General features: G+C 38.3%; 2 protein-coding genes across 6 annotated transcripts in view; one reads left to right on the top strand and one right to left on the bottom strand.

Annotated features, from left to right (window-relative positions):
• Positions 1–1872: 1872 nt before the first annotated feature.
• On the bottom strand, positions 1873–8960 carry si:dkey-127k13.1 (PWWP domain-containing DNA repair factor 3A). 5 transcript variants are annotated; one of them, XM_024296150.2, is made up of 15 exons: positions 8065–8153; positions 7909–7986; positions 7353–7511; positions 6309–6628; positions 5974–6208; positions 5616–5753; positions 5443–5513; positions 5242–5318; positions 5045–5105; positions 4889–4964; positions 4769–4819; positions 4423–4667; positions 2265–2486; positions 2100–2188; positions 1873–2020 (listed from the first exon to the last, which is right to left on the bottom strand). In XM_024296150.2, exons 3-15 carry the CDS (start codon positions 7357–7359, stop codon positions 1915–1917), a joined length of 1698 nt encoding a protein of 565 aa, XP_024151918.1. In that variant the 5' UTR covers positions 7360–7511; positions 7909–7986; positions 8065–8153; the 3' UTR covers positions 1873–1914. The 5 variants fall into 5 exon arrangements, with proteins under 5 accessions (XP_024151918.1, XP_024151919.1, XP_024151920.1 ...); XM_036210861.1 differs by lacking the exon at positions 1873–2020 and having other exon boundaries at positions 2265–2347; positions 2418–2486; positions 8065–8160; XM_024296151.2 differs by lacking the exons at positions 7909–7986; positions 8065–8153 and adding an exon at positions 8670–8960.
• A 2222-nt stretch (positions 8961–11182) lies between these two features.
• kif26ba (kinesin family member 26Ba) overlaps positions 11183–12231 on the top strand; it is a 91457-nt gene continuing 90408 nt past the window's right edge. The window contains exon 1 of the mRNA XM_024295416.2: positions 11183–11813. Coding sequence (XP_024151184.1) covers positions 11760–11813 — 54 coding nt within the window. The 5' untranslated portion in view covers positions 11183–11759. The remainder of the gene's footprint in view (positions 11814–12231) is intronic.

Raw genomic sequence — 12231 nt, 5'->3', positions numbered from 1 at the left:
CCCAACCAAAAAAAAATTTCCGTCTCCCCCGAAAAATTGCTCCCCCCTCAAGAAACAGTTACCCTGTTCATAAACCCACAATAAAGTTCATGACTTACAAATAACTTTTAAAGGGTTACCAAACAGGGCAGTTGGAGGCTGTCTCCACTCTCAGCCCAGATTTGAAAAATGCCTATACAGGGTTAGTGGAGATGGACTGAGAGGCAGAGGTGTTGCTTGGTTCTCTGATTGACAGTGAGGTTAGCTTCATGTAACGTATGCAGGGGTTCTGATATGGAGAGTGGAAATGGCCAATGTGATGCAAGTTTCTCCACAGAACTTTCTGAGGAGGTTGAGGATTTTTTCGCCTGGTCCAGAACCTTGCTGGTCTGATGGAAACCCTTGTCAATGAGAACGCTGCTGCACAAAGCAGCTTTTCTCTGTGGCAGTATCCGTTGATAAACGCTGACTACGCAAACACTTAATAACTGCACAGCGCTGCTTTCAGCGCAAGGCTCATTTTCTCCCTTCAGAATCTGCTGATTACGTGAATTGCACTAAACGTTGAAAAGTTACCATGGACAAAGCCATGTAGCCCAAAACCTGGAGGTTTAGCTCAGGTGTTAAAGAATATTAAGATACTTTTATTTTCATCCGCACTACCTGCCACCAGCATTGGGTGCATCATTTAATTGTGAAGCTGGTCTGTAACTTCTGAACATCATAAAACATATTTATGTGTAGCAGACTGATGGACCTTTGATTGTATTTCTGGTATGTTGTCTTGTTTTGTCTATTCTGGTCTATTCCAAATAAAAATATTAATTAGAAAAAAAGAAACTGCTTTAATTTTGATTGGAAATTAATATAAATGAACATTTTTGGAGTTCCTGTTTTATTACCAATTGAATCAATGAGTTGATGTCTCGTAGGGAAAAAAGTCAAATTTAGAGAAATGCTGTGTTCATGCGGTGATGGATTGATCAGAAAAGTGACTGTAGGACTTGGGAATCACACATGAATATTGGGAAAAACAACAAATCCTCTGATCCCCACGAATCAGGATAATTTGCTGCACCTAAGCAAAGATCAATGTATTAGTAGTGCACCATCTATGATGAGACAACAAAATTGCAGGAAAGATAAAACATTAATATGAATTATCAATATCATTGATTCCAGTTTGTCAGAGTAAATAGTTTAACTGGTAACATTTGGCCCCTGGGCTTGTCTCAAAACCAGACAAGAAGTACTAGTTTGTTTGATCACATTATCTCTAAATATTCTAAACAAAACTGTATAAAGTTACTGATATTAAAACCTAAATTTATTCACAGTAAAAGTTGAGTCAATTTCTATATTTTAAAGTGAAAACCTGTCAGTGTTTATAAACTGATTCTTAAATTATTTTTTATGCAGTTTTTTTTCTAAAAATATGAAATCTTAACCTTTTTTTACTTCAATGAATGGATTCCTAGTCCAATCCCTAAATTTGTGCTAAACTGCACACAACATATTTACTAGTAATTGCATTTATAGGCTAAAAACATTTCCTAAATTTTCATAAAAGTGATTTTTGGGGCATTTTCTTTGAATGCACACAAAAACTCCAACAGTTGTTATGTGGTATCAATTTATAACTGCAATCAGGGATTAAAAAAAAATAAATAAATAAAAAATTGAAAATAATTATTGTTCACAAGAAAATCCAGTCCACACCAAGTGCTGTTATTTGTTTTTATTCTTATGAGATATTTTAAAGCAAAAACATTGAGGGTAAAAAAGAGAGAGAGAACAAAATTCATATTATAAATGGGTTTGTTGGCTACAGAATTCACTTGGTGCATGATTCATAATAAATTCATATGAAACGAGTTCTTTGCAAGACACATATTTGGCTGCATCACAAAACATAAATTGTGTTTAATTTATTGTTCATTTTTTTGATTCAATATGGCAAAAATGAACATAAGATTTATTTAGCTGTTGAGATCTCATCCTCATCTGCTGCTCGATCTTCAGGTCAAACTCTTGTCGTTCTCTGTGAGTAAAAGCAAAATAACCGTTAGGAAGAATACTCCATCTTCACCTGAAAACACCACAAACCCCTAAAACCTCACCTGTTGCTAATAAACCTGCCCCTGTCATACTTTTCCTTTGCCTTTTTCACAGAAACATTGTCCACCCCAGCAATGGCATGGATGATGGCCTGGACAAAACAGTAAAAATAAATAAATAAATAAAAATCCTAAACTACATACCAGGACACATTGGGTGCTACTCACCTCAGGTAGAAGCACGTCTAAGACGAAAGGAACCCGGTCTGTAGGTTTTAGCTTAGCCACGGAGGGGGAGGTGGTCTTCGCTCCTGCATAGAGCTTGTTCAGGTAAAAGTATACTTGGTCTAACTGCTCGTCATCTTCCAGGTAAATGTTTACCACTTGTCTTGGTTTGGCACTTAGAAAGGAGTGAAGCCACTTGGACTGCTGCTGCCCACTAATCACAGCCTGCCAAGAGAGACACAGAGACTTTAATCTGCAGCGGCTCGACTGCAATGACTTGTTAGGGAAAAATAAAACAATCTGAATGGTTATTTCATGTCACTAATGTATCTAACTTAAAACAAGTAATTTTTGTTTCAGTCATTTAAGTTTCATACAATGATTTAACTACTGCAATTATTCATGACAGTTGTTTGTTTTAACTCAAATTTGCTGGTTGGAACAGTGTCAGTCTTTAAGTAATTAATGCCACTGATGTTCCCTGAAAGTCCCACTCCAACAATAATTTTAAAAATTCTGTGTTTTTTTAAAGACATTTTTTCTGCAGCAAAGCAGAAACAGGCAGGACTGTTAGTGCGGAAGTTAGCTCCACCGATTTCCCAGCATTCCTTTGTTTACACTTTCTACCGCTAGCTCATAGCATCTCACAAGCCCAAGCTAACATTAGCGATATTAGCAATATCAAAGCTATCCAGCTGTAAAGTTTTGAGCCAGATGGCAGCGCAGACGAGGAAAATGAAGACGTTAATGGCTCAGATATTGCTAACCGTTCCTTTTTTCCCTTTTTTGCTACACTAATGCTAGTTTAGAATTATTGATGAATTATGATGGTCTGTGTAAGCTAGCAAGAGAGTGTAAGCAAATGGTTGAATTTAGTGGAAGTCGACTTCTGGGTCAACCTTCAGTCGAACTTCTAATGAGCTCGTAGTGCTCTGCAGAAAATGTGTCTTAAAAGAATGAAACATTGACTTTTGATTTTTGCTTTAAAAAAGTGCTAAATTATAGTTAAAAGACCATTGGGAAGAATTTTACAACAGATAAAAATATAGTTGGAGTCTGACTTTTAGTGTGACAAAATAAACACATTTGTACAAAAAAACAGAAATCAGCAAAACAAAATAAAATGTTTGTGCTGCTTTTTGGGGATTAAAAAAAAATCCACTGATAGGAATTTGTTTAAACTGTCAAACATAATGACATTCACTTTGAAGCAAGTGGAATCCTAATTGAAGCCCTGAAAAATTATGCTTAGTACTCACAGGTCAAAATATATAAATAATAAAAAGTCATCTACTTTTGCTTAAACACAACTTATTAGATGTTTTCCTTTAGCAAAAACCAGCCGGCCTGAGTAAAATGCAGCAAGAAAAAAAGAGCCAGTATCATCAACAAATGTAAACATCTAGATGCTAAAATGATTTGCATGCAGTTCAAAGGTGCCATTCACCAACTTCTCTAAGTTACAACGCAGCACGTATGAGGAAGAGACTCCGGTTGTGTATGAATTCGCTATAGTGCACCGTACAGTATAGTGCGTTTGCAGTTTTGTACGGGTGTCCAAATCTACAACTTATAAACCCAGTGATCTAGAAATTTATTAGAAATCTATGTGGAAAAAAATAGTGTGCATCATTACTCAATAGATTGGTGAATATAGACCACAATGCATTGCGTTTGAATGGTTTGTCCTTTGAAAAAAATTGAAGTACATGTATTATTTTAAAATAAAATTATAAAATTTCTTAACATCAGAACACAGGGGATTGATAAACAGCCCTCTTAAAACGTTTATATTTATTTGGTTTTAACTTGACAAATGAACGGCATCATATTTGGTGCTTTTAAAAAACAAATAAAAGTAGAGTGCATGTATCCAAGTTGCACTAAAATTCAGAGAACTAGATAGTCCCGCACTGTATAGTCTTTTAGAGGTTTAGCTTAAATCTTTACTAAAAGTTCAGAGTGGAGTAAACATGACATCAACACGTCAGTTTGTTTATGCAGAACGACCACAGAAACACGATGTGCAGCGCTCAGCTGAATCCTACAGTAGCACCTTAAGCTGATTAGAAAGATTTTCTAATTATATAGAAATGAAATAGCCTTGAAAAAGCCACTTTGTGTACAGTCAACACACACGCAGCAACCGAACAACTCCTACCAGAAGGCGCTTCTCCACCATGCGCTGATTGACAATGAAATGCACGAGCTTCTGGTTAGCGCGGTTGTGGGCAGCGTGGCTCCGGTCTGGCAGCAGCCTCTTTGAATTCCTGCAGGTTTTCTCTTCATCTGCTGCAGAGCTAGTCTCCTTGGGGTCGTTGCATGGCTCCTCTATCATGCTGTCACTGGCAGTCATGATTGGTCCCTCTGAGGCGGCGGATGGAAACATCCTCCTAACTGGATAACCTACAGCAGGTAAAGTCCAGAGGATTGAGCAACATCAGGACGTGTACTCAAGCTGGGGTTGCTTTTCATTTTGTGATGCCTTGGTCAGTGGAAATACTTACTCATATCATGGTGTAAGTACTCGAGGAAGGAGCCAGAAAATGAGCTGCAGGCTTAAAAAGAAAAAGACAATTCTGATAATTCAAAGATTTAAAATGTAACCAACACTCAAACCGCTTTACCTTTACGGAATGTGTAGTCTTTTATAAGTGCCAAGGCCCAAGAAACTGCAGCGTTGTAGTTTTCTTTGGCTTTATGCTTTAACAAAAACATTAACCAAAGTTATTGTCTCCCAAGAATTTGAATAGATACATAAGTAATATATAAGAATTTCTCACAATCAATTCATTTGCTTCTTCACAGTCAAAAGGCTTCAAGGATTTCAGAGCAACGGTGAACCTGGAGGTACACAAAAAACGCACTGATTATTTTACCTTTTACAAGTAATTAGATTGGTCAACTTTATCAACACTATGTGTAAACTAATGTGTTAATTAGTAAAAAAAAATATATATATATATATATATATTTTTACCCTTTCTTCTTCTGAACACTTTCATCATCAACAAACATGATGCTTGCTTTTCTCTGTCGACGGTTCACGCTTTTCACCTAAAAAATAAAAACAAATAAAAAAATTGAAAAAAGAAAAATGACTTTATTTTCTTTGGCTCTGACATTTGAAGTCCAAAGCAAAATGTTAAATATTTCCATATTTCTATATTTAAACACTTACTAATGAGGGCCAGAATGGATAGTTTCGACATTTGCACCATGCAAATGTTCCCTCTGTGATGGCTGAAGACTCTGAAAGACAATACTCTTTTCTACATGGTTTGCAAGATAAGCACAACACACACACACATATATATATATATAAACACATGTGGTAAATGCAGATGCACTGACTTTTGTCTCTTCGGGTCAAGTAACTTGGAAAGTTATCCTCTTCATCCTCACTTTGCTCATCAACCAGAAGGGGCAATGAGGGCAGCTGAGACTTCTCTGGACTAAGTTCTATTGACAAGTCTGAGGACAAGGACTCGTCTTTTTGGAAAGGAAATGTGGAGAAAGCAAGCACAGCGTTACAGAAGATAAACTATCTCATGAAGCTCATAAATGTGAAAAATAATAGAGATCTTCAGTCTTACGACCCAGAAAATTTGAGACAAATTCCCCAAAATATTTGGTTTTACACAATAAGCTGAGCCCCAAAGAAGTTTTTTTGCCTTAATACGATTATGAAATAAAAATAAAAATGAATTACCTTGATCTGCTGCATCAGACATTTCCAGTTCAAAACGTGGTCTTTCTCGTTTGGTTTCCCCTGACAATTTTCCGTTCTGATTTTTCCGAGGTCTGCCCCGTGGACGCTTGACCGAAGAACCATTGGCCTGTTCCTTTAAAGCTCCTTGTCGGTGCGGTTTTGGCTGAGAGGCATCAAACTTCCTTTTTCTCCTGTTAGATTTGGAGCTGGATGTTGAAGAATCCATTTCCGATGTCTGCAAAATCACAAAAGGGGTGAAAGTAATTGTAGACTCTTCAGTTTCAATGGTTGAACTGTGGGCAATTTTGAAAATCAAAAACGGTTTTGATAAAGACCTGCTTGATAGCGATGAGCTCAATATGCTGTGGATCTTTTTCTTGGTCTTTGAGACGGGAGCTTGAAATGTTAGACAAAGTTCGTCTTGAAGAGTAGCGAACAGGTGTGGAAGTCAGGCTGGGACTCGGTGTCTTTGCTGCCTGCCTCTTGCATCTTTTTGAAGGACTTGAAGGGGAACTCGGAGAGGAGAGGCTTCTGGTGACCAAATTGTCTGCAACAGCACTCGACTCCTTGACAGCTGGAGCCGAGTGCACTTCTGGAATACCAGTCTCTGTGCATTTCTTTTTAATTTCTCTTTTTCTTGTTTTACGAACTCCACCTGAAAAAGAAACATCTCCACTGTCAGTGCATCAACGGCTTGAGATAAACACTGAGGTTGCCCATAATCAACAAAGTGCTTTCAGCGACTGGTTATTAGGGGTGTAAAGATTTCTTTTAACTATGATTTGATTCATATCATAATTAGTGGTTGCCGATCCGATTCATCGTCAGTCTTGGTTCACTTTGACCTAAAATGGATCCAGGATGTCTTTAGCCAATAATTCAACCAGTGTGACTCAGAGATAAAAACCTGGTACTGAACAGTCCAGGTAAACTTTTCCAGATTCCTGTATTTCTTGCAAGATACTCAAGTGTAAATTAAATATGTACAAACAAGTAAACAAGAATTAATTCACATTTTAGTTTCCTAAAGTTCAGCCCACACTCGTTTTTCACATCAAAATAATACAAACGAAACATTATTAGAACACTCTACCACACCGTATGGTCACACTCTTTGCAAAATTCAGTGTTTCCACATACAGGACTGTATTGCTGACTTGATCTTGTTTTTTGTGCCATCATGTGTGTTGTCTGATGTGATTGTTATGTTACAATAAACCTACCATGTCTCAGACCAAATGGTTTTTTCCAATATTGATTAATATAATTTTCAGACGATTTTTTTAACGGTATAGGTCGATTTGATTCTGCAGCAGACAGATCAATCAGGTTGGATCAAAGGAATAGAAATCGTTTCATCGATGAATCCTACTGGTTACCGTTCATTGTTGTGCAAGTCCACACATAGGAGCTTTTTCCAAAGGACTCATCTGCTCAATCAGACATTTCCCATGACATGCTGGTGCAACTGACTCTGGAAAACGAAGGTCCTCTTCACTCGGGAAAAGGAACTTGATTTTCTGGTGCAAGAACCATGGCTGCAAGAGAGAGAGAAAGAGGACCTGTTAGGAGTTGAGTAACACTGTAACCCAACATGCTTTCACATATCAGTTTATCCACTGCGCATGCGCGGCAATCGGCCACTACAAGAATTGGAAAACTTTATCCAATCTCTTAACCGAAAAGACAGAGCTCAGTCAGGGGTGGTCGCCTACTCGTGACAACAGATATGGGGAAAACGCCCACTGGGCTTCAACGATTTGGAGAACAAACGGGTTACATTCACGAAATAACCACAGACTCAACAGTAAGCTGAAACGAAAAATGCCAATCAAAATTTACATCTCAAAAGCCTATTGTTAATAAAAACGGGAAAACTTCGCTCGGAGAAAACACCACAAACAACTATTTTGGCTACAACTACTCGCTACCCACCTGTAGTACGTTGGTTCCGTTTCTAATGCTTTAAATGGTTTAAATGGCGCAGTACCGGATCGTTGTTTCTATCAAAAGCTGTCGATTGCACAACACTTACTATGATTGCATTCAGAAATCGAGCAAAAGTTTTTACCAAATAATAAAAGTATTTACATAGAAAAACAACACCCGAGGAGACGCTGGTATTCCTGGTTTTAGTTCTCTCTGTTGTTTCATTTTTGGATTGAGAGATGAACACAAATAACACGGTACCACTTGGTGGCGTGGAGGAGAATTACAACTGTTATGCAGAATCTGCAGTGCAGTCAAACACTATAACAAATAGGAAATAAATTATAAAGAATTCATTTAATAAAACAATTACATTGTTTTCCAAGGAAACTGCATTCGTGCCAACTGTAGCTTTAAACATACCCATTGGCCTTTAATAAAATAGCAATTTTTCTATTAAAAAAAGACAAGGAGATAAAAAGAAATAAAACAAAAAGTGATTTTTTTGACAAGCCAGAACATTGACAGAACATAAACTGTTCTGTGTCTAGGAATGGGGGGTTGAATACATTGTTGAAGGTGTCATTCAGAGTTCATTGGTCAAAGTTCAATAATCACAGATTCTGAGATGGGTAGCTCGCCATCAGATTTTGTTTTTATAAATCCAAGGGAAACAATGTAACCACTCCCCGATGTAGGGAAACAATGCAACTCCCTAACTATGTAGCCCCTTTGTGGCTATTTAGATAATTACATAAAGGTCTTACCCAAGGGCCCACACTGGATGAAACTCATCTTACACCCTGGAAACTGAACTCTGATTTCCTGCGTGCCAGACCTGCACTTAACCAAAACATTTGCATAAATCAAACTCCTCTTTCAAAATATTTTCAGTTCCAAACAAATTTAATATTAAGTTAAAGAGAGGTGCAATCGTGTTTAATCATCGATAAGAGCGGTCAAGGGCAGGAAGAGAACAGAGTCAAACAGGCAAATGTCAAAGTACACGAGAGGCTGTCAAGCGAAAACTGCTCAGAATGACTGTCAAGTAGCACAAACAAGACTGCACTGAGCAGGCTAAATACAGTGGAGGTGATTGGTAAATGGGGAACAGCTGATGGAAGTTCTGGGTCGGTCCAGGCTTACGGACCAGTGGCTGATGGGAGATGTAGTGTGAGGAGAGGAGGACAGGTGAGGTCAAAACTTTGGAGATGGCTCCCTTTGGTGGTCGGCGGAGGGAACAGGGGCCGACTCATGACACTCTTAAGACGCGAGCGAATATTTGAGCTAACCCTCTAAACATGCAGTCACAGGACTCCAGTTAAGCATTGTTAACTCCTCTAGTACTATAACTCAAAATGTTATGTCCACGCATGTAGACACCAGGTCACAAGAGGTTAACTTCCATTAAAATAAAGTTTAAACAAAGTAGATTTAATGGTTCTATCAAAATAAAGTGCACTTTGAAGTAAAAACATGTCCATTCTTCCAAATGTTCCATAAGTTGTTTAATTATTCAATCAGTTAATCATTCAGCTGTCCAAGTATTACACAACATCAATGCATTTCAAATAAGTCAGCAAGTTTCAACATAAATTCAGCAGGATTTATATGATTCAAAAAGCCTAAGGCCATTTTAGCGTCTTATAGCCAAATCACAGAAGACACTTTACTTTTTTATTTAGTCTCTGCCTAATTTTGAGAACAGAGATCAGTTGAATGACTTTTTGTAGTCAAATAAAAATTGCTTCATGATTATATGTGTCCTTATTTTCTTTATCTTGCTGTTTGGGTTATAATTTAATAGACAAAATACACATTTTAACACATGTTGTTCTTTTATCTACAAGACTTCCAGTCACTGAGTAGCATAGAAGCTCACATCCCTGCAGACAGAAGAACCATGAAAAGTAACAAGACATCACAACTAAGGTGGCAGGAATGAGTTGACATTGTATTATTTTTGATGTTGCTTTACACTAATAGTCTTTGACTAAGTCATTTTCAATTATTGAAAATGTAAATTAAATGTGTGTACAAACATGTAAACAAAAATGAATTCTCATTTTAGCTTTATAAAGTTCATCCCACTGTTATTTTTCCACATCAAAATAACCCAAACGGAACATTATATCAAAGTATTTGATCACGTCTTTGCAAAATTCAGGGTTTCCACACATTAGACTATAATAATACGTGATCATTTTTTGCTCCCATCACACGTGTTGTCCACTGTGATGGTCATTTTTCACGTTATAGTAGAATAAATCTACTGTGTATCAATCCCAATTGGGGTTTTCAATATCAATACAATCAATATATTTTATTTTGAAGCACTTTTTAATGGTATAGGTCGATAAGATTAAATACTTGCCTCAGACAAAAAAAAATCTGGTTGGATCACAAGAGTATAAATCGATTAAGTAGATTAATCGTTCCACCCTTAAGATACTGGACAGTTTTTCCCTGTTGTGCCATCTTCCTAACAGCAGAGGGCGCCGTGTAACCATCATCTGCTCTGTTTTTTTTGCTTTTTTTAGTTGCTGTTGGTAAAAAAAAAAAAAAACTCATCAAATTTCTGTATAATTTATTTATTAATGTCTCAATGCACATGATATTAAATATGAGGTTAAACGTTTGTTTTACATAATGTTTACTGATAACCCTGATAAGTTGATTTTACTTTAATCTTTTTGTTAAGTGTTTGTCTTAATTGTTTGTCAGAATAAGCAAAATTATTATTTTGTATGTAAAGTACAGTTTGATTAAATGTAGCATATGCAAGATGTAATACTCTTGAGATATTTTTACTTAAATTGTTAAGTAATCAACATTAAACAATTGTGAAGTCTAACATTGTAATGGTCAAACTATATTTTTAAGTAACTTTTTCTATTTATTTTTACAAGTTTCAATAGGACTGGTGGTTCACAAAACATACAAGGCCATCCTGTTTAATGAGAAATAATCACTGGTAACAAATCTGAAAAGTTATTTGTCAATTATAAATAAATTAGGTTGATATTTATTTTTTTCTTTTGGTGCTACTTAAATTGCTTGAATTAAACCAACTCCAAATTCAACAATAAATGCATATTTCTACTGAAAAATAAACTATTTTACTGTTTTCTTAATCATCAAGCTAATTTAAAATGTGCTATTGGATAATTGGATTGTGTTTTCTAAGAATCTGAACTTGTAAAGCTGCAGCTGATCAGTGTTGGACTGAACCCCTCCCCTCCAGGATTAAAGCTCCCTCCACCCCCAGTGACTCCGTTCCCCCCTGGAGCCTGCAGCAGGACACTTGCCGCTCAGCCGCAGCCAGATGTGCATTGGCCAAAGGTTGATGAGGGGCAGGTTGGCTCCGCCCTCATCCAGATGTGCGTCTGCCTCCGGGCTCCTCAGTCTACCGCTGGCCTCGGCAGAGGGAAGTTCACAGCGGAGCGCGCAGGACCACTGAGAGACCCCCCGCTCCCCGTCCTGGACCTCCACCTGCGCGCGCGCGCGGCGCAGAGCTGATGGATGGAGAGGGGCAGGGCTGAGAGCGCACACGGTCCAGGGCGCTGCTTGAAAAGGGAGCGGTCTGCGCAACCGGTGTGATTTCCAAAGCTTTTTTGGGGGAAGTGATCGACGGGCTTTTGCGTTTGCTGACGCCGTCAGGGATGTTGGATGCGCATCCCGGCGCAGTGGTGGGGATGTGAGAGATTTCCACATGCGTCTTTGCGCGCCGTGAGGCTGCACCCCAACCCCGACAAGAGCTCACTGCAGGGTGGTTCATTGAAATCGATCCAGCCGTTGCTTTTTTGGATGTGAGGCGGGCAGCGTCTCCTCTCCTCCCCCTTCCTCTCACCTCCAACATGACTTCACTGTCAGGGACTAAGGAGAGGAGCAGCCGGAGCAGAAAACATGCGGTAGGTTGGCCATCATGCCTTGAAAACATCCACAAACTTACATGTTTTCCATCAACCCCCACCCGTTCAAACGTCTTTCCTCCAGTCATATTTGTGTTGATGCCTCATTTCCCACTGAATTATTACACATCACCACCTTTGCTGTCACAACAGTGATGTGCATTTTGCGACCAAATGGATCTAAAAATCATTTCTTGATGCAAATCAGGTATGGAGCTCTACCTGCATCCTATAATCAGCTCCACAGTTTAGTCACATTCCACCCACATCTCAACTTTGAAGTGACTGAGCATTCCCACCTATCATCCTACATGTTGCTGCCTTATTGTGGTGCTTGTGAGGCTGCACAGCCTCTCCTGCAGGCATCACCTCCTCTGCGCTCTGAATAGATTCGCCCAGCCGCAAAAGATCAAATTCT

Source organism: Oryzias melastigma, linkage group LG3 (genome assembly GCF_002922805.2).
Source record: "Oryzias melastigma strain HK-1 linkage group LG3, ASM292280v2, whole genome shotgun sequence".
In the NCBI taxonomy this organism is placed as follows: Eukaryota; Metazoa; Chordata; class Actinopteri; order Beloniformes; family Adrianichthyidae; genus Oryzias; species Oryzias melastigma.
Note: the sequence above shows the minus strand (reverse complement) of the source record. Positions and strands in the feature narration are given on the sequence as shown.